This window comes from Uloborus diversus, unplaced genomic scaffold, assembly GCF_026930045.1.
Source record: "Uloborus diversus isolate 005 unplaced genomic scaffold, Udiv.v.3.1 scaffold_571, whole genome shotgun sequence".
Lineage (NCBI taxonomy): Eukaryota > Metazoa > Arthropoda > Arachnida > Araneae > Uloboridae > Uloborus > Uloborus diversus.
Window position 1 is genome coordinate 1 of NW_026558760.1, and position 23,507 is coordinate 23,507.

General features: G+C 33.4%; 1 protein-coding gene across 1 annotated transcript; it reads left to right on the forward strand.

Moving 5' to 3' along the window:
• Window positions 1-1,527: 1,527 nt before the first annotated feature.
• LOC129233637 (eukaryotic translation elongation factor 1 epsilon-1-like) lies at window positions 1,528-22,950 on the forward strand. Its single transcript, XM_054867611.1, has 4 exons — window positions 1,528-1,614; window positions 6,792-6,887; window positions 9,783-9,842; window positions 22,658-22,950. The coding sequence occupies exons 1-4, from the start codon at window positions 1,606-1,608 to the stop codon at window positions 22,727-22,729; spliced, it is 237 nt and encodes a 78-aa protein (XP_054723586.1). The 5' UTR covers window positions 1,528-1,605; the 3' UTR covers window positions 22,730-22,950.
• Window positions 22,951-23,507: the final 557 nt, after the last annotated feature.

Below are 23,507 nucleotides of genomic sequence, written 5' to 3' on the forward strand. Positions count from 1 at the left end.
GCCCCCGTATTTCAAAACTCTTTATCTCGATTTTTTTCTTTAATGTGAAATTCGAAATATACAGATTCAACTGTATGCAATATTCCCACTGCGCGGCTCATTCAATTAAATATATTTAACAATTTGCAGAATCTATGACAAAAAAAAGGATGCATATACGTGGATTTAACAAACCAATGTCATTTTTAAAGCGAAATGTCAAATTTCACTCAATTATCAAAAAATTGTCGCAGCAGAGGGAGACGTCTTTATGCTTGAGGGCCACACATGGAGCAGATTTTCAATGGCATTGGGGGGGGGGGGGGGCGAAGGTAATTTTTGACCTTGGTTACTCAGAAAAAAGTCATTTTGATTTTTTTTTTCTTTTTCTTTCTTTCTCTTCCCTCTTCTTTCTCTCCCTTTTTTTTCAGACTAACGTTTTCGGGGGGGGGGGGTTGTCCCCGAAACCCCCCTTAATCTACGTCCCTGTGGATGATTCCAAAAATATGAAAAAAAAACCTTGGGGTTCCTATGATTTTGCATTCAACAAGGATGCAAAGACATTGGCTATCAGATAGAATGACGATGCTGTAGCAACGATTGTTACCTATAATGGGACCTTTTTGCCAATTGTAAATGCTAAACGCATAGCCGCTGTGAACGAAAGGAAATTTATATTTCACAACCGAACTTTATTTTGGACTACAAATAAGTATTTGGGAGGCGTTGACCTGCATGACAATGCTATAGCAAATTACCAGATCAGAATTCAAAGCAAAAAATGGTGGAAGCCATTATTTACAAATATTATTGATAGTGTGATAGTAAATTCATGGAAGCTACATAGAATTGCTAATAACACAAAAATGCCACTTGCAGACTTTAAGTTCATACATAGCAATTGCCTTATTAAAAGCTGAATTCAGGACAATCTATTTGATGAAAATACGATACAAATACCACATCCAAACAAGGGTCGTCCATCATCCACAGCTCTTCTGAAAGAAATACGGACTGATACAATCGTATATACCATGAATGAACACGAAGAAAAAGTCCGCAGACGATGTAAATTGCGCAAAAACCACACGATTTATTTGTGCCTCAAATGCGCAGTCCATTTACATCCAAAATGCTTCGAAAATTTTCATTTAAAAATGTAAAAATTCGACTAAGAATAATATTGTTCCATTGAAATATTTGTTCATTGATTTGGCCAATGGTGCATATACGCACCATTTTATTTTTTTAATTAAATACTATTTTTTAATGCAAGAAACTTTTTTTGTGTCTTAATGGATGTATTTTAAACCCAATTTTAAGAAAATATTAAATAAAATTAATAATAATACATTATATATGATAATATATTATATTAATAATAAATATAATTAATATAATAAAATTTCCATGCTCAGCCTGAAATGGGTTAAAAAAGGAAGGGAAAAATCATTTAAATTGCCATTTCTTTGCAAGTTTCATTTTCAAAAAAAAATAGCATGGATATATATTCTCTTTTTTATTTTTATTCTTAATACTTTAGGCATTACAAAGGAAGAAAATGCTAGCATATATCAATGGCTTGAATATTGCTTATTGCATTCTAATCTCAAAGAAACTAAAGAAATGCTTGATGTAAGTATCATTTCTCTTGCCCTTTGAATTTAAATACAGTAAATTCTCAATTATCCATGGAATAGGATGGCACGGTAACCGCAGATAATCTGAATAATGAAGTAAAAAACGATACTCCTTAAAATACAGTGCTAGTACAATAGCTAAAAAATATGAAGATCACTCACACATACATTTAAAACTATAGCTCTAAACATTACTACATTGCATTTACTAACATTAAATGTAACAAAAAAAAGAAAAAAAAATACAAGCGAACAATAAAACAATCATTAGTTTAAATGACATTCAATGACAGCTAAGAAAAAAAAATTTTAAAGAGACTTGCGAATAATCCTTCCACCAACAATCAAGAGTTTACTGCAAAGGCAATTTGAGTAAAAAATGTTTTAAAAATAAAAAATTTTTTAAAAATTTAATACTTTTAAGTCTAAAACATTACAATAACTGTTGCTTGAAACGACGTGATGATCATTATTTATGCATTGAAATATTTCAAACTATTTTCTACATCTAAGAAAAAAATTAGGGTTTTTTTTTCTTTTTTGTTAAAGTGTTTTGTTTTAAGTGTTTATTAGTGTGTTATTATTAAAGTGCAATCTTTATGCCTTTTTTACTGGCATTACAAGCTCTTATGTTAGCATTTATGTGGCATTACAAGCTCTCCTCACTGATCAGAAATCAGATCAGATCCATGAGTCCATTCGCCATTAATCTCTCCAACACCAGACCTGGTCTGTTCAGAATATCCTCATGCGACAAAGCGACACAACAAAGTAAACGCTCTGCAGTGGCGTCGTCTTCATTGCACTTGGTACAGCTTGAAGGAGTTTTGATACCATGGTAGAATCTTAGGGATCTAAGGTGACCAAAAGTCAACTAAGACCAACGCCCCCTAAATGCTACCTAAATGCCTATCACATTTGCCTCAAAAAGTGATCCTCCGCTGGTACACTTTCAATGCAACTTGGCAGCAATACAAGGATAGCATTGCTATGGCAATGACACCAAACAATTCAAATCAGACTGTTTATCGGTTAATCTCAAAATTTAAATTTAGAAGTTAACCAATTGTGTCCATTCTCCGCTATTAATTTCTAATACCTTTGACCAAAATTTGCTTATTGGGATCATTTTGCTCTATGTTAAAAGTGAGAAAGCGACAGGCATCTAATAGTTAGGAAGCCTTGGCTGAGACAAGGCTATCTGGCTCTGCCTGTCTCCTCCAGAGTCAACAGCTCTAACAGGGTTAGAGGCATGATACCAAGAAAGGGATAGCGGTTGTTTCCAGGATGTATTAAGGGCCCTGCTTCTGGAAAAAAATTTTCTGAAGGACAAAAGTTTATCAGGACATTGTGGCAGGAAAGATCCCTTCTTATCCAGTCCATCAGCAACATCATTGTATGCTAAATTTACATGGGATGAAACCCATTGGAAATGCAAATTGGAAGACTTGAACAAGGTTTTGGGATTTTTAAAAACCTGGATTCTCGCCTAATGTCCAATATTCTTCCAGTACTCCAGATACTGGATTACACTCTCACTTTCCCTGAGGAACCAAATCTCTTCAAAAAGAAGGTGTTCAGAGATACAATTTAAAGCCGTATCAATGGCCATCAATTCTGAGCTAAAAACAGAACTATAATCGGGATCACTCCGTCTGAGGAAAATTTCATCAGTACTGGATTTAACAAAGTTCTTATAATTTTCTATATACTTCCTTCATACCATTACTGCCATCTGGAGATTGCTATTGAATAATTTCCACAATGACACGTCACTAGGTCAATGCTAAAGCTTTTAAACGAATAAAATTAGTTAAATGAAAGAATCTACCAGTTAGGGATTGCAACCCTAACCGTGGTAAAAACCCTGGTTTTTACCGTCCTGTCCAAAACTGTCCGAAAGTGTCCAAAACTATATTTTTAGAAAAATTGTATTCTTTGAGAAAACATCAAAAACAGAACAAATTTATCAAAGTAATGTTTCATATTGAACATTTATTCAATGAGAACATTCAACTTATTTATGCAGCTGATTTTAATCTAGTTGCATAAAAGTTGAATTCTCGGTTAAAAGTTAAATTTGTATGCATGAGTATATTTATTTATTTTATTTATTTTTGATAATAGTAAACAAATTTCCATATGTTTATGCATGTATGTAAATGAAAGCAGAGTTGGCAAGGTTATTATCATCCTGTTCAAAACCCTTGTGTCCTAAAGTGTCCAAAACTATTTTTGACAAACTATATTTTGTGAGAAAATATCAAAGAAAAAAAATTTTTTTTGACTATTTATTTATTCAATGTGAACATTCAAGTATGAACATATGTGTAACTAATTTATGCAGCTGTGTTACATAGGAATTAAATGCTTCATTAAAAAATTCTATTTGTATGCAGGTTTTCTTTTTTTTTTCCCTCTCCATAAACCAAGTTTTTGAACAATAATGCATGTCAAAAAGAAAGTGTTAAAAATATAGTGCAATAATTGATTTAAATGCAATAAATTACAATTTTTTGTAGTTACAGATTGTATTATATTAAAAATATAAACTAAAAAAGAATAACACAAGTTTTATAACATAAGTATATAATCATCGATTTCTTGTTCTTTAATCTATGATTTGAAAAATAATTTTTGTTAAAACATCACGTAAAACTTATTTGCAAAAAACCATTTAAAAAATTAAGCTAAATTAAATATTTTTTTTTCCGCCTAAATATTGCACATTTAATATCATTCCTTTGAGTTATAAATGGAACTGAAATTAGTTGTTTTGGTAGTGTTATGAATTTCCTTTCATAACTCTACCAACTATTACATAAGGAAGTTTTATGTAATAGTTAATGGCAACTTTATAGCTGAAATATTTTTTAAAAAAACATTTAGGAGAAAAATATATTAAAGAACTCATTAATTAAACCACATATTAATATCTATATTTATGCATTACAAATATTGCAGTAAATACAAATTGATTAGATTATACCCCTTTAGCTTTAGCATAGTTTTTTACAGTTTAAGACAGTTTCGGACAGTTTTGGACGCTAAAAACCACCTGTCCTGTCCTAAACCAGTTTTGGACAGTCCAAAACCCAACCCTGACAATATTGTTTATCCAAAAATAACACACAAGAGACCGAATTACCTGAAGATGAAGGACTTCTAGACAATTAGAGAAGGTATATCATGCACTGTTAACAGTACTATCGACCTGCGTGAATTCAGAAAGGGTATTTTCAACTGTACAATTCAATAGATGCACTTGTTTTTTACTATTATTGATTTTTTTCTTATGACATTTGTTCCTTCATTTATATTTGTTCCCAATATGTTTTCATAAATGATACAATTTTTGTACAAAATTATGAAATGTGGCAATGAAATGAAATGTTTTGAAGCATCTTTTGAGAAATTTCAAATACCAGTATTAATACCGGTCAGGGTTGGGTTTTTTGCTGGCAAAAAGGTATTTTTGCCGGGACAGTGGAAAAAACCATGGCAAAAATGGAAAAAACCGGCAAAAATGGAAAAAACGGCAAAAACCTAATTGCAAATAAAGTAGCATCATATTGTTAATCAAGAAATAGTGACAATATAATACAAATAATGCACTTTAATATTTTAGTTATGTCTCTCCATGTTACTTCTAATTTATAATGTGAAAAATAAATAAAAAACAAATGTTGGGATTGCAAAACTTAAGATTTTAAATGTTGGCTCATTTTTAAAAAATTGTTTTAGCAAATTCCTTCAATGCTAAAACAAAGAATGTTTACTTACGCTTAGTAAATTAATACAGTAGAAGACCGTTATAACGCACACCTTGAGACCAGAGCTTTTGCGTTATACAGGTTTTTGCATTATATAGATCATTTCACAAATTTTGAAACTAATATTCAAGATATATCTATATATTAGCACTTCAGAATGAGTTTTATCTGCAACGAGTATTAAAGCACTAATATTACAGTTAGCCATTCACAAATAAATATATTTCACAATCAAAAGAAAGTGCATTATCCTGCACTTCTGCTAACTTCATGGTTTGCATAACAGCTGCGGTATTTTCTGTTTACTATGAGTACTAATTTTCAATTTAATAGCTTTGAATTAAGATGAAAAGATGAAAAACTTTCAACATTTAATTTGCCCAACAATTTTTATGCTTGCAAAGCAAAACAGGGATTTTTTCAACTTAAAAACCTATTGTTTACTTCTGAAAAGTTGTGCGGTTTATAGAGAATTGCGTTATATAGGTCGGCGTTATAACGGTCTTCTACTGTAAAAAGTTTGAATTCTAATTATATATATACACATATTTAATTAATCACCTTTTTTATCCCACTAAGATTTTCAAGCTATTTAATTCAATCTAAATTAAATTCAATCTAATGATATTTAATCAAAAGAAATGTGTATTTTGCTTTTTAATTACTTTTATTTCTTTTATTTTATAGTTGCATCTTGATTAAGTATAATTTATATAGATATTTAGTATTCTGTAAAAAATGCTATTATAAACAAGCTAATTAGATTTTCATTGTAAGTTAATTATTTGTCTTAGATGTTACAAACTGAAATTTTAAGTTAGTTTAAAAATTTTAAAGTAAAAATGCTCCATAACTTTAAAAGCAAGTTAAACCTTAAATTTTTTTAAACTATAAAAATTAAATTAGAATTTTATCAAAATTTTTTCATGCTTTTACTTTTATATAAAAGGAAAAAAAACTGTCCGTAAGTTGTTAACACAAAATCTATTTTTGCCACTTTGGCAAAAACCTATTTTTGCCGGACGGTAAAAACCGTGGTTTTTTCCATGGTTTTTTTCCGCCCCCGGCAAAAACTTGCCAACCCTGATACCGGTTATTCCGGTATCATGTTTTAAAAATACCGAATACCGGTATTGAGTTTTTGGTATGGTTTTGCATTCCCTATAACCAATAGATTGCAAAAAGTCTATCAACCACCTGCAACAATGCAAGCTTCACATCAATGACAAAGTGGATTAGCACACATGTTGATTTGCTTCATTAGTTCAAGATGCTTCTTTTGAAGCAAACCATGTTAGTCAATTATTTCTAACAATTAAGAGCCTACTTTTTAAAAATCCCAAACTTTAGTGTAAATATAATTGTATCTTAATTCTATAATTTTTTTTTTCCTTTACAGGAACTGAACACTATTTTAACTGGTAAAACCTATTTTGTCAACAACCGGTTCACGATTGCAGATTTAATACTGTATTTGAGTCTACACAGTATTTATGTAAGTAAAAAAATTTCACATTTAACGAATACTGTTGGAGTTACAATGAATGAAATGCCTATACTTCTTGTACAAAATAATTATTTTAATCAAGAGTTGAAATATTAAAAATTGTTCGAGGAAAATGTTTATGAAATTGTATGAAAAAACTTTTCAGCGGAAACCAAATAAGCAAGTTTGTGCAATAAAGTTAATGTACTATAGATGAAAAAAATGCAGTTACTGCACTTAACCTGCCCACGGCAGTATGGTTAGTCATACAATGTTGAAAATGTATTAATGTTTGTAATGTCGAAAAAGCTATTTCACTCAAGGCATCACTCATCACATGATTATCGTTAAAAAAAAAGAGGCTACAATACAATTTCAAAAATTTTAAATCCAAAAATGTTCTCTACCCTTTAAATATACTATTCAGTTGTTATAATATGCATAATTGAATCAATTATTGCAGAAAGGGCATAAGTCACTTTTTTTTTTTTTTTTTTCAAAATTGAGTTAGCTGTGGTTTTTCCATGCTTGTATGTAGAGACATCGACTAGTGTAGTGCGGAAGTCAAGTCTTGTACAACAAAGCACTTTATTTAGAGGTCATATTTTTCGTTTAGTACAGAAGCGGCGTTAGTCCGAGACTTATGCCCTTTGTGCACTAAACGCAAAGGAAGAAATAGTAAGATGCAATGGCAAGATCATAGAAGAACTAGATTTTTTTGGTGTAATGAAGTAAAAACAAATACCTTTTTTGATCTAGCATATGAGTAATGGTAGGTTCATCAGTTCAGGGGGTTAGGGGGAGGATTTGAAATCATAGAATCAAAATGATATTTGCTAATTTCTCAGGAGTTTTATTAATATCACTCTAGGAACTGCAAAAAAAAACTGTATGCTTTCAGTGAGATATACGCTGGTCAAAATAAGAACAACACTGCAGAAGACTTTTTCCATAAATAACACTGAAGATACTTAACAAGATTGCTGATGACTTTCCTCTGAGAGAATAAACGTTAGTCCTTTGCGACCGGGATTTTAGGACAGTAAAACGAATGTTAAACAAATATGACAGATAACTACCTTGTGAAATCCAATCTCTTATAAATGAAATTCTGAAATTACATTAAGATTAAATACTATTTAAGGCTTTCACGGCCGGCGTCAATATGAGGAGATAACATTTCCGGGCTAATTGGCTGTGGTCTAATTGGAGTAGAAATTCCAGACGTTTCCAATTCCCAGTGGAACATGGCACCCTGCCCTTAGATCAACTCGCCACAACAGTCTAAAACATACTGTGGTCCCATCCAATCAGAAACCAGCAGCCACCACGGCTTGTGAATCCCATCCAATCAGGTACCAGGATCACCCAGCGGCTTGAATCTCATCCAATCAGGAACCTTATTCCACCAGCGGCTTGAGAACGCCTCCCAATCAGGACCAGCAGCGCAGCAGCTGTTTGCTTAAATACCGGAGCCACCGAAGCCAGGAATCAGTCTCACCAAACTCAAACCACTGATGATGGCTGCAGCAAAGCAAGCCGAAACGTCTGGAATTTCTACTCCAATTAGACCACGGCCAATAAGCCCGGAAATGTTATCTCCTCATACATTAAGATTCACCGTCGCACACATCTGTTGAAAACAATGAACACTGTTACTACTAAAACAGCTGCCCATCATTTTTTAAGATGACTTATCTTCCAAATTAAGATTTTGGAAAAAGATTCTAGTGGACGACTAATGTTTTCAATTATCAACATTCATGATGTTTATACATTCGATAAAACATGAAAGGAACGGTTTCAGGCTAGCTAATTTGTAGACGGTTTTCAAGATAATTTTGCAAAGTAACTCTTGTCGGCTGAACTACCTTTGTCAGCATTGAGTATAAAGAGAAAATTTTCATATATAGAAGTAACAACTATCAAGATTATTATTGAGTGCAGTTTTGAACATATTCATACTAATATGTAAATCGAACTTGGTACACAAAACTAGAGAAGAGAAGGATAGAAAAAACAATTTCCATGGAGGATGTATTTGATGAATATGACTATAGTGTTATACACACATGAAACTTTCAGTTTGTGTTTTTTTTTTTTTTTTTTTCCACCAGACTTTCTTATTTTACTAAAGCAAGACTAGAGAAAGAGGAAAATATACGATGTATTTTCTTAAGATAACGAATTTATGAATACGGATTATTTTTGTCACTTTGCTATGTTATTTTTTATTATCCGAAATCAGTTTGAAACAAATCTGTTTCACTTGATTTACATTTTCATCATTCTAAACTAGTCTTTCAAGATATTTATTGCAGAAAGGGTGTGTCCAGATTAAAAAAAAAATTAATTAATTTCAGTGACAAAATGAAACATAATTTAAGGTGAGGTAATGATCCTACCTGTGGCTAGATTAGTCATAAAAATTTTTGTAGAATTTAGTTCATTTTTGAATGAAATAATCACTTTTATTGATTCCAGAAAAGTTGCATTAGTTGGACTTATGCCCTTTCTGAAGTAATCGATTCAATTATCATTAAAAGCTGCAAGCTCGAAAAAGTTTTCAAATTACGCAAGTGAATACTTCATGGAGTTGGTGGTACATCATTCTCATTATTTTTTTTTATTACTTTATTGCATACAATTAAAAAAGTTTTATATTTGCAAATAACTTTGGTTTTGAATTTCAAAAAAGATCATTTTATTTAGTAATTAAAAAAAATATGTTACTTTAATCATCATATAATTGATCTGATACTCACATCAGGTTTTTCTATGTACATAGCATTTGTGTAGTAGATTGTGACTGTTTATTAATATTTGATTAGTAGCAAGTTTAATAATCTTAGTAAAACACTGAGTATACATTAAAATACATATTGACTTCTTTTTTCCCCTTAGTCCTGCATGACTTTCCAAGACAAAGAAACTTACAATCACCTTTCTAGATGGTTTAGACTGGTAAGTGTTGCATTTTAATTGATTAATATCAATTAAATTGATTGAATTTTGTGTCTTAGGAATACAGTGCAACTTCGGTAACTCGACTACCCCGGTAATTCAACATTTATTTTTCTTATGGTTTTCTCAGTGCTGATTTCAACAAGCGAAAACCTCTTTAACTTGACACACATTTGCAGGAACCCCTAAAAGTCAACATCTAATTGCCATTCTTGTCCAATTTTTGCTACCAACATTCTTTTATATTGACCTTTTCTCAGAATTTTATGTTTTGATTTCTTGGTCAGACAATCCTTTTCTGGAAATCTCTTTTAGAGAATTTCATCTTTTATCTAGGAGAGTCAGCCACCACACACTGTGCCATTAGTGCAATACTAAAAGGGCAGGATAAATGTACCCAGGGGTGTCCTCTAGAGAAAGAAGTCACCATGACATGTTTTTCAAACAAGTATTAGCTGGACTTTTTATCTTTAATAGACCTGATTGACAAGAATCTTTTATCTCTTTTCAAAAATTATGGATTTATTCCTCTTGAAGTATTCAAATAATAATAATGATTTTATTTACACTTTTTAAAAAAAGAAAAGAGAATTCCCTTGCTGGAATTACTTTTCATAATTTGAACGTTAAGCAATAGTAAGTAAGTGACATAGAAACTCTTTAGGAATTAAAATTAGGAAACCGACATGTTTTCATGTCCCCTTGGGTTGTCAAATTATCAAAGTTCTACGGTACATGATAAGCAACTTCTAGTGTGTGACATTTCAGATCATATAATGAAGCTTATCACGAAAAAATACATGTGTTTTTCTCTTCATCTTTTTTTTTTTTTTTAAATTTTGTGCTTACTTAAAATCTGGATGTGTTGACAAAAGTTTTAAAGGCAAAGCAAAAAGGATTTAAAAAAAAAAAAAAATTGAATGGTACCTATAGTCAGGGCAAACCAAACCTGGCAATACTTGTGTGATGTGATTAGAATCTGCATTCATAGATCTCACAATGCTGCATGGTTAGGTTAGCCCCAACCAGAGCCGTGTCCAAGGGGAGGGTTTTAGGGGTTAAACCCCTCCCATTGGTGAAAAATAATAAACCAAATGAAGAAAAGTGCAAATTTGGCTTAAAATTAACTTGAATGTTGAAGTTTGTGCACGGCATTTTTTTTTTACCATCCCCTTTTAAGTTTCCTAGAAATTTAGAAATGCCGTCTCTTTATCGACTAAAATCATATTTTGGAAAAAGAGAGATATCTTTTTGTCAGAGAGTAAACTATTGAATCACATTAAAATTGCCAATAATGGGAAAATGACATTAAATTGGAGTAAAAGGAAGTCATGTGATGCACATATCAGCTCGTTTGTAAAAGGAAGGAAAAAGAAATATTTATTGGATTTTTTCGAATTGTAGCCTATGTTACTCAGTAAGAAAGCACTTTTCATATACTGAAGGAATTTTTCAAATAGGTGCAGTAGTTCCAGAGATTACCTCGAACATATAAACACACAAAAATCCGCCCTCTCTCTTTATAATATTAGTATAGATTAAAGCAAAAAAAGACAAAGGTTTCTAACAAATCTAAATAGTACCGTTTCTCGAAGATACTTTATCATTTATAGTTCAGCTGCAGCGGTGTCAGTGTGACGCTCCAAAATCTCCATATTGTTTGTTAAATTAGTAGTTCTATACTTTATTGTATGTTCGATGCAGGAGTTGTATGTTTAATCAAAACAAACACCGAATATTTGTCGCATTTACAGTTCCGTTCTTGCAGCAATCATAATTTACAATTATTATTTAAGTGCGTATATATTTTTTGAACCCTTGTGGCTCAGTGGTAGACTTCCACGCCACAGGTCCGGGTTCTATCCCTATGTGTTGACTTAGCCATTCATCCCTTTAGTGGACCGATAAAATGAGTACCAAGCGCGTTTGGGAACTAAACCCTGGAGCTTACGCGTTAGGCTGACCACCTAACCGGAACATCTGCCTAGCACCCCAGAGCCCTTGGTCAGGAAGACTGAGATGAGCACAGTAGGCCTTAGTCCCCATGAGCTAACGTGCCACTAGGTTTGGTTTGGTATATATCTTTTAACTCTACAAATTATATTCCGGTTAGATGGGGGCCGATAAACAACGTTCCACCAAAAAAAATACAATAACAGATATGGTAATATTACTTAAAGCGAAATCTTCTAGGAATTTGACTCCCCGTTTTGTCCCTCATTGTGACCATCAAACAGAAATGAATAATTTTTTGGCACACCGTTGTGTTTTCCTGAAAATGCAGAAATGAATGAAAAATTATTGAAACCAAAACCCCTCCCTTTATGAAATCCTGGACACGGGCCTGGCCCCAACTATAGTGACTTAAAAGGATGCCATGGCACACATGTCAGAGTTGTGTACTCTGACTTTTTTTAAAATTTTCTCTTTCATGAGGGTCTTTGACTTCCCTTTCTCCTAATCATTATTGTTTTCAGCCTCTAATCAGAATAGTACTTTCTATTTTTAGTCAGAAAATCTCCACTGCTTTCTAAATGTACAATCCAGCTGTTACAATATCGTCGCCTCAGAGCAACAGTAAGACATCTAATCCCAGGAATAAAACTAAGATATTCTGCTGTTGCTCTGAGGCAACAATATGTATTATCATTAAAAGGGAGTTAAAATTTTTTTTAAAAAAAATTGAAATTTGGAAATCTATTATAAAGCAGATTGAAACTGCTCAATTGAGTTATCTGACAAGGATATTGCATATTTATATGGGCATTATTAATCATTCCCTTTGTTAAGATTAATTTAATATTATTTTATGCTTAAACATCTTAAGTATTTGACCAGCCCTGCTGTTGGATATTCTCCTGTTTGCTGTTTTCTAAACTTTGCTTCAGCTGTGGGTCCCTTTTCATAAGGACTTATGATAACTCCCATGTGGTCTAGTGGTTAGGGCAGCTGACTTTCACTCAGTTGACACAGGCAACCCTAAGCATGGGTCTTGGGAAGAACCTACCACTTTTCTCATTCTTTCTGGTAACTCTAAAATTAAGGGATTAGTATAATAAACCTCTAAGACTCAGGGTTGGCAAAATCCCGGGTTTTTTTAAAAAGCCCATGGACCCAGGGTTTTTTAGGTTTTTGAAATAAAACCCAAAAAAACCCAACTAAAGTTGAGTTTTTTTTTAAAGAAATGTGGGTTTTTTTGTCTTTTTTTAGGGAAAATGTGGGGTAATTGTTGCATATTGTAGTGTAAGTATATGGACAAAGTGCAAAAATTGTCTTCGGGTAAAAAAAGCTGGAAAACTAGTTAAAATTCAGCGTTTTCTGAAGAAAAGTATAAAAGACGAAAAAAACCCAAGAATGGTGAATTGTCAGATTTTTTAATTTTCATTATTACCAACAATTAAGACAAAGTTACTTCTCGAGTGATAAAATCTATTGTTGGATTTTAATTACTACATTTTTTTTTTTTTTTTTGCATTTTACTTTATTGTATTTGATTTTGTTATGCAAAACTACTGTAGAACCTCAAGTATTTTAAATCCCTTTTTACTGAATTCCAGCTTTATCAAGACATTTCTTTGAATTTTATGTTGCCTGCTTTTCTATTTCTGTGTACAGAGCAAGAAATATTAAACTTTTCCGTAAGATAATGAAAATAGTGTACCTGTTCTGTTTTCTGTCGACCGTTTGAAAAATCTGTTTATTTTTAAAAAATATACCTTGTGTTAATTCGAGATTTGTGACGTGTTGGTTAGAAAATAATTCACATGAAAGCCTTTTAACTAGATTAGTTTCCTCTGTACAATCTACAAATATTGAGAAAATCAGACGTGACAGATAATTTGAGTTATTTATTGACCAGTTAAAAAAAATGTTAAATACATATATTTAAAATCGTTTAAGTATTTTTTTAATGCCGTTAAGAGTTAAGAAATACTATTAAAGTTCAAAATTCACTTATGTTCATTGTTTGTGGTGAAGAACAAATAAAAAAGAAGTTTAAATTGTGAAAGTTTTTAAATTAATTAATTTTTTTTAAACTTCTCAGAAAATTGAAAAAAAAAACCCAAAAGTGGGCTAAATAATGGGTTTTTTTAAATGGGTTTTTTCAAAAAAACCCATTGGGTCCAACCCAATTGGGTCCAATTCGGTCAACCCTGCTAAGACTGCTTGACGTGGAGATTTATTTAATGTCACTATTTCCCAAAATGTGACGATTTCAGAATTATTGACATGCCTAGATGTCCATGGATGGTATCCATTTTAAATTGTATGAAAAAATATATTAAAGTTACAAGAGAAAAAAAACATGGAAAATAAGAATGTTTTGTTTTTAAACATAATAAAAAAATTGAGGCTGTACTACTCCTAAAAAATCTCTTTAGATTTAGCTTTGTGTCATGCACTAGACATAAAATGTAAGAAGTTTTAGATAAATTAATAATCTTCTTCACAAACTTAGCACAAACATCCCAGTGGGGTGCCCTATAATTTTCAGGGCCGTCCGAAGAGCTGACAGCACCCGGGGCGAAAGTTTCCTGACGCCCCCTACCCCCTTTTTACACATAAAAAAAGGAAGTTAGTTATAACATCAGTGCATAATATGAGTGAACACGTCGTATTTGAATGTTTTACGTATTAATGAACAGAAAAATCAGAGGGCTATGCTTAATACAAACTAACACATAAGAAATGAACCTGTTTTTAATATTTGTAAAATATTAATGCCCCAAAAACTTTTCGAAAAAGGGAAATATTAAAAATCCAAATATTTATCTACTAAAATGTTATTCCACTAGACAAAAAACAAACAATTAAAACTTAATTGGTTATTCATATTGATCAAACTAAGAACACGAATAAATAATTTGCTGATTATAAATAGAAAATGTATTTATCGAAGTAAATTACATCCAAAATTTAATTTCGATCTGTACTCATCCAATGATTCTTTTCAAGAGTTTTTTGGTTTTACTTGTACCAACTTAATACCAGCTTTCATATATGTTAAAAACAAAGATGTTATTCTTTTGCATCAAATATTTGTAAGTTTTAGGGAGAAGCCCACAAATACTCAACAACATTGTAAATCACACAGAATTTTGTTTTTGGAGATCTAATTTCAAAAAATCACTCGCCCTAATATTACAAAATATGGCCTTACAAATTGCGTTTTAAGACTTGAATGTAAGAAAATATTCGTGCAAGTATTATGCTTTCTTTAATATCACAAGCAATGGGTTTTTTAAACGACACTTACAAAAAATTTAAGCGGAACAACCCCTGAATGTAAAAAATTGCTTAAATTGTAACATAATTTCGAACAATTTTCATGGGAAATGCTCCAGACCCTCCTCTCCATAAAATCTTCTAAGTTTGTCTAAAGTTTCATTTTTGAAAGTTCAATTTCGAAAACTTGCAGGGGGGAAGGAACTGATTTCAATCTATTTAAAAAAATAATCAATTGGAAACAGTCTCTGACCTTACCCTAACGTCAATAAACATGGCCTATAATCGCGTTTTTAAGGCTAAAATTGCGTTTTTAAAATTAAAAGTTTCAAAATGTTGACCAGACACCTTTTGACCTTTTTCCTATCGGATAAAAAAAAAAGGAAATTTTTTTTTGCTGTTTTTTGTTTTTTCAATGTGCCCCTTAAATCTTTTTTCTGGTTACGTCCCTGCACGCAGGGGCAGAATTCAAGCAAACTTGGTGAGAACTAGACAAAGGAGAACTGCCTTTTGTTTGATTCTAATATTTTTTCTAATATTTTCAGAAATTGTATCTGCTTCAATGATAAAAAGGATACGAATGTTTTGGAGACTTAAAGAGAGGAATATTTTCATGTCCTAGGAAAAAATAGAGAATCATTGCAATGATTCTCTATTTTGTGTGTCTATGACTGTGTATCTATGATACACGAAATGAGGGGGTGCCGCAAGGCGCCCCTAATTTTTTACAATCGGGGCATTTAATACCATGAGGGGTGCCGCACCTCGCGGGGCCCCTCATTTCGTGTGAATGTCTACGTGTTCCGTCGAAACGAGGGAACCTTGCCCCCCCCCATTCAGACGGCCCTGATAATTTTATGAAAAACTGATCCAAATCATATAAGTAGAAAGTCCTTCTTATTTTAATATTTTTTTTCAATCTTAAAATCATTATCATCTAAAGACGTACCGTGTAGCACTTTGGCCGATCACTACTCAGCCGAGTACCGAGTATCAAATATGTTTCAAGTCGAACCATCGACACACACATGATGAATTTTTAAGACATTGAAATAGTAGTATAGACCTCCATGTCCATTAATAGTTTTTAAAACAAAATTCTAGCTGAAATTTAATCAATCATGACTTTTTTTGAAAATTTTATTTGCCTCAAAAATTTTACAAAAAAGCTATTTTTAAATTGAAAAATAAACAAATAAATGAGAGGCATGACTGATCAAGTTAGAATTGAAACAAATTATATCAATCTATTATAGTGCTAGTCCGTCAAACGTAAATAATTTTTTAAAAAAAATAATTTGAATTTTGACATCTGGAATTCAAATTATGTTTTTCGCAATCACGATTGTTTGTGTGTATGTAGGCGTGTGTGTTTGTGTCTGTGTGCATGTATGAGTGTGTGGGTAGTTGTGTGTATGAGTGTTTGTGGTGAAGGGGATGTGTGTGTGCGTGTAGGCATATGTGTTTGTGTCTGTGTGCAGGCATGAGTGTGTGGGTAATTGTGTGTAGGTGTCTATGTATGTGTGTGTGTATGTGTGTAGGTGTATGTATGTGTGTATGTGCTTGTGTGTGAGTACGTGCGTGTAAGTGTAGTGTACCGTTTCCACCTCTTGTGTAAAGACGACAAGAGAATGCATGGTCTTTTAGAGACGTTTAATTAACATATCAATATTTACAGCTATATTACAAATTACAGATCATTAATGTTACAAAGATATTTTGAACTGCGAGAGCCACACTCCGCGACTCATCTGCCCTTTGCATCACAAGAGTCTCCCCCTTTTGACCTATTTACTTTCTCTTATATACGGGGATTCGTTTGGCGGGGAATGCACCCCTGTTTACAACAGTCAGCCGATGTTGACAAAATGCGTTAAGATCTTTTCCTCCTGCTGTCTGTGGTTTTCAACCGCGTTGACAAGATGGCTGAAAAATGTTCCCTATAGTGTCACAGACATCATATCACACCAAACGGAGAAAGTTTATGTGCACAACAAATGTCCAGCTTCGGATAGAATTCAGCTATTCTGAAGATCTAATTTCGAACATTTCTCAGAAAATGGGAGCAAAAACCCATTTTACGTGTGGTCTTATACTTATCCAGCTCCCATACTGGTGACAGATATAAAACACCCGCGTAACATGTTTTTCTCACGATGAGTGTGGTCTGGAAAAGAATTTCTAGACCGACCCCACACATTGAATCACAACAGCAAACAATCTGGAGAAATCGCATCGGTATAGCTCCTTCCCCCTTAGAAGAACTTTTCGATTAAGAGAAAAGTTTCATTTTTCTGGTGACGACACTCAAGTACACTTGATTACAAAAATAGCACTTCTATAGGCAGTACTATGCTAATTCTGGAGTTGCAATTGACTCAATACTCAATTTCCATTTTAAAACAAATAAACTACTTTAAAGAATCTTACTCCTACAATGTAAACACAGTGCGAAACTTGTAAGGGTCATATAATTAAAATAGAAAAATCATATATGAATTACAAAAGAAAACAACAACAAAATTAATCATAAAAATAACGCGTTCATAAATGTATTAAAGGTTAAAAGCATCAAATTACTTCACTTATTCGTGAACATTGTTAACGTGCTATTCATTAGAACGCAGTACGAGTACACAACAATTAACCAAACTATACAATGCAATTTAAAATTATACAATTTGTTATAGTTAAGATTAACAACATTTAACATAAATATTCAGCATATTTTACCGGCATCCTGACATATGTTAGTCTTTCCCCCAAGTTAGCAAAACAAACTAGGTAATTCGTTTCTTTCGTTCCAAAAGGAATCCTTCCCGCTCGCGACACTTCGTATAATGCGCAAAACACAGTAACTTGAGAAGTATCCTAAGTTGAACCCGCGTAAGGGGATTCCGGAAAACGAAGAAGCGATGATCTTTTACTTGCAGAGCTACTGCGTTCCCTCTTTCTCGCCCCGGAGAAACTCTACACTTGGACGTGCTAATAGCAGTTAGTTTTGCTTTCGGGATCCTATAAAGAAACTTCCCTATGCTCAAAGATGCCTCTGTATTATCCAAACAAAGTACTACCGAATTTCCAAAACTCTTAATTAAATCATTTACTAATTCTGTAACGAGAACCGGCTCAATTTCATTTCCTAATTCAATAAAATGTGTACATTTTAATGGAATGTTTTCCTGAGGATTGCACGGCATTACGTTATCGAATGAATCTGTTTGATTTGTATTTTCAGCTTCGGAGCCGTCCCTCTTTCTAATTTTCAGATCACGATTTGAACTCCTGTTGCGAGCTGTGCTCAACTCATTTCTATTATTACCAAAAAGGACCACTTGCGAGGAGTTTTCCTCTGTTCCGGAAACCAAAACCTGCCCCTCAACATAAAGACAAGTTTTTTTCTTGTCATCAAGGACATCCTTCAGATCTGAATTTGTATAAACTGTTGCCCCATTCCCACATTTGGTCAGTGAGAAATTTATATCAGAACCCGGGGGGCTGCCGCTCATCGAATCTATCAGGGAAAATTCATAGCCGGTCCTTTCTTTGATCAACGCGGCCGTCCGATTTCCCAACAGGTACCGATTTCGATCAAACACATCTCCGCAAACTGCGGCTTTTGTTTTCACTGTACCAAAAGACCCTGAAATTTCTATTTGAGCTAGGGGTAATGTTACTAAATCCAGACTTAATGGTTGCCTTATTCTTACCTTTTGATCGCACCAACTCGATTGTTTTACATATTTAGCGTTGACTAAATCAATGGTCGATCCTGTATCTCAATATAAATATATCGGATTCCCATCCACGGTACCCTCGGTGTAAGAAATCAAGCCCTCTGTGAGTTCTGCCGTCTCTATAAAATTTATAGTTTCTATTTCAGAATAGATACAATTGACAGACTCCACTCCGGCTCCCTTTCCCAGTTTTGGACAGGCAGGCTTAATGTGACCTACCTCATGGCAGTAGTAACACCGCGGAGCCGCGCGTTTTTCGAAATCTTTCCGAATTTGCACGTTAGAAGAATTTGCCGACTTAGATGTCTGTTTTAATTCGCCCGTCTTACTTCCTGTTTCTTTAAAACCAGTACCCTCCGCAGAAAATTTAAAATTTCTCTTAGAATTTTCCTCAGATTTTGAATTATGTTTTCGGGCTTCATCGTAATTATCAAATTGTTCTGAAAGTTTGGCGGATGATTTGTAACTAGTCCAGTCGTCTAGAAAATGACTTTTCATTTCGGGACCGGCACGTTTTTTTAACTGATCCACTACCATGAGCTCTTTCAATTGGTCAAAAGTTTCTATTTCCAGCCCCGTTAACCATTCATTTAAATAATTAGTGATTTCAAAAGTGAAATCTTTCCAGGAATTTTCGGGTTTCTTCTGATGTTGAGTGAACTTTTGTCGAAAGACTTCTGAACTTAATTTATATCTTTTTAGCAACACTTGTTTTACATGATGGTAATCCGATGCTACTTCTTCGGGTTCCCTCGCGATCAGCTGCACTATATCCAGTGGCAACAAGCTAAGCAAATGATCGACCCAATTTTCCTCGGGAATTTCAGCTCTCGTTGCTTGTCGCTCGAAAATCACCAGATATAGGCTGATGTCCGATTGTTTCGCATCAAATTCAGGAATTAGTTTCTTAATGTTTAAGCGCGACACAATAGATGATGGAGGTACTCCATTATTATTTTCAAAAATAGAAGGGTTTTCACATTTTAATTTTATTATTTCCAGTTCGTGTTTTCTTTGTATTTCATTTTCTTTTAATTCGAGTTCTCTTTGTTTCTCCTGTTCAGCCCTTTCCTCCTCTAATTTCCTAGTAGAAGTTATGTTTTCGAAGAGGGTCCTAACAAATTCCTCTTCGTAATCGTCGGAAATTGTAATTGCCTTTTTAAGTTCTACAATTTTCATTTCTGAGGTAACGGTTATCCCTAAATTTTCCGCCAGGATTATCAAATCCTGCTTCTTTCCCTTTCCGAGGAACGCCATTTCAAGGAATACAAAAATTACAACAAGAAATTACTTAATTAGCTAATTAGAAAGCAAAAGAAAGTTAATGTACTCGTACTTGAGTTCCCACAGTTAACTTTTAAATGACTTAAAATGTACACAATTTTCCCGTACAAGATTTGCACTGTCATACATTTAACTAATTAGAATTAAGCTAATTCCAAACCTTAGAACTTAATATAGCAACAAGTCAATGACAACTCAAGAAAAAGCAAAGGTACATACCCCAGATTTTCCTGAGCGCCTTTCTTCTTTTTGTAATCCACAATTGGCACGTGCACAATAAATTTTCTTCGGCAAGATTTGCCCACCAACACACACACACACTTTTGAAGGTCAGCTTGACCTTTTCACAGTATGGTCAGTTTGACCATTTATCGGTTGATCAATATGATCACAAAAGCAGAACGTTGACGGCGTTTCTGCTCTTAAACAGGTCCGGTTGACCCTCTCTTCAGCCCGAACACAAGCCTCCGTGACTGGATTCCGCTACAGCAACTTGCGGCCAGTTTGACCGTTTCCAACATTGCACAGATCAAGGTGATCTCTTCAGCATATGGTCTTCCAGCGCAAACAGCGAGATCCTGGAAATCTTATAAACCTTCGGTCAGGTTGACCGTTTCCAACGCTGCACTTCGAAGGTCAGGGCGATCCTCACAACACGAACAGCAAATCATTAAGAGACGCGAAAGTTCCGGTTTCGTTCTTCTTTCTCCTTTTTCTCCGCGTTACAAGAAGACGAAAACGAAAAGCCCCCTTTTCGCAAGAAGGGAAAAAAACTCCGCTTCAAACAGCTGTTCGGGAATTCTTCGAGGAGCGGGAGAAAGCATCGACTTTTCTTCTCCCTTCGTTTTCTTTATGAGCAAAGAGTCAGTTCAGGGTTATCTTGAGCAATCCCACTTCTGACACCATTTTAAGCTGTACCGTTTCCACCTCTTGTGTAAAGACAACAAGAGAATGCATGGTCTTTTAGAGACGTTTAATTAACATATCAATATTTACAGCTATATTACAAATTACAGATCATTAATGTTACAAAGATATTTTGAACTGCGAGAGCCACACTCCACGACTCATCCGCCCTTTGCATCACAAGAATCTCCCCCTTTTGACCTATTTACTTTCTCTTATATACGGGGATTCGTTTGGCGGGGAATGCACCCCTGTTTACAACAGTCAGCCGATGTTGACAAAATGCGTTAAGATCTTTTCCTCCTGCTGTCTGTGGTTTTCAACCGCGTTGACAAGATGGCTGAAAAATGTTCCCTATAGTGTCACAGACATCATATCACACCAAATGGAGAAAGTTTATGTGCTCAACAAATGTCCAGCTTCGGATAGAATTCAGCTATTCTTAAGATCTAATTTCGAACATTTCTCAGAAAAGGGGAGCAAAAACCGTATTTACGTGTGGTCTTATACTTATCCAGCTCCCATACTGGTGACAGATATAAAACACCCGCGTAACATGTTTTTCTCACGATGAGTGTGGTCTGGAAAAGAATTTCTAGACCGACCCCACACATTGAATCACAACAGCAAACAATCTGGAGAAATCGCATCGGTATAGCTGGATATTGACGTAACTTGGAGATGGCTTTCGCTAGAGGAGCAGCATCGTGAGGAGCCGGTCGAGGATGATGCTGCAGAGGGTGCTGGAGGGAAAATAAAATGATAGCACATCAAAACAGTCAAATGAAAGCAATAAGCAATCGTGATTGCTGAAAAGAAAAAAAAAGAAACACAAAAATGTTAAAAGCACAAATGTGCAGGAACGCTGCAGGCGCATGTTTCTGCATTACAAGGAACGTCTTTTTCAGTGTATAAAATGAGAGCTAATGAATGTGAAGATAGCCGACAAAAAAAATCCGACTTTTGTCTGATATCTTTAAATCCATAAGCATTTAATTTTGTGCATTTTAAAATTCATTCTTCGTAAACCAAAACACGTGTCTGCTGTGTTCCTTCATATTTATGCTTTTAACATTGTTTTATTTTTTAAACAAAAGTATTTTTATCTTATCTTTCTTATATAAATAATTTTTGTTTGAAGCAAAAATCTGTTTAATAATATAAATTTTTGTTGTCCCATTTTTAATAAGTGTAACTAACTTTGGGGACTTTAAAATAAAGATTTACTCCATTGAAGCATAACAAACTTCATTACTCTCAAAATTAAAATTTGACTTGTAAATTTGAATTGTAAATGGTTGCAATATATTATATGCCTGCACTTTTTTTTATTAATTGTAAAATCTGTCTTGAACAATATTCAATTTTTTACAACTACTCGGTATTGGCCGAGTACCTGAACAAAATCTGGCCTTGTACCGAGTACTCGGCAAATTGGCCGAGTACCGAGTAATTACCGAGTACTCGGTACGTCTCTATTATCAGCTTATTTAAAATCATTGCCTGAAATCACTTGAAAATTTTGTAATTTATTAACATTGTTTTTATCATTTGTGCATTTTAGTATTTTCAAAAAGAGCAAACTAATTTTTAAAAATATGCTCAATATTTGATGAATTGACCTACTTTTTTTCATACAGATATTGCTTCTCTTTATTTTAGATTCAAAAAGAAGCTGATGCTAGTGAATTGTATCCAAACATAGTTTTCTGCAAAACTAGTCTGTACAGTTGAATGCATATAGTATTTATTTATTTAAAAATCAGTTTTTTTTTTTTTCTTTTTCTTTTTTTAACTGTGACGTACCTGGAAAAAAATAAAAATCTTTTAAAGAAAATGTAAATTATTTTAGTTAATATCATGTATCTTTCACAAAACAGCGTAGTATTACAGAAAAATCTCAATTTGATATTTCAAGGAAGAAGTAGTTGATGTTGCACGTTACAAAGTGATAAGAAAAAAAATAACTATTCAGACTCTAAATTTAGAACTATCCAAGACTTTCCCATGACTTTATTTCAAAATATACTATGAAGTATTACAAGTTTCTCAAAAGTTTAATACTGTATGTAGAAAGTTTAAAATGTTTATTATAAAGAGTGACATTAGTTATACATTACGTATAAATACCTTTGTGCTTGAAAATTAAATGAATCAATTAACCAACGTATTGATGCATCATAATTGCAAATTACTGCAGACACGTGTTTTGGTGTTACAAGAAACACCTTTTTCAATGAAAAGAAACGTGAGCTTTTGGATGAAAAGTCATCCAAGGAAAGCAACGTGGTCGAACAGGAGCCCGTATAAATACCAAAAAATGGAAATGAACAAACCAAATAAGACAAAATGACACCTGGAGCCGAAATTTATTACAGTAAACTCCCGATTATCGGTGATCGGATTATCCATGGCTCGGATTATCCGCCGGTCTTTTCACATTGTTTTTAAACGGTGATGACTTACAATTAACCGAAATTTTTTTTTTTTTAATTTAATATATGTTCTTATA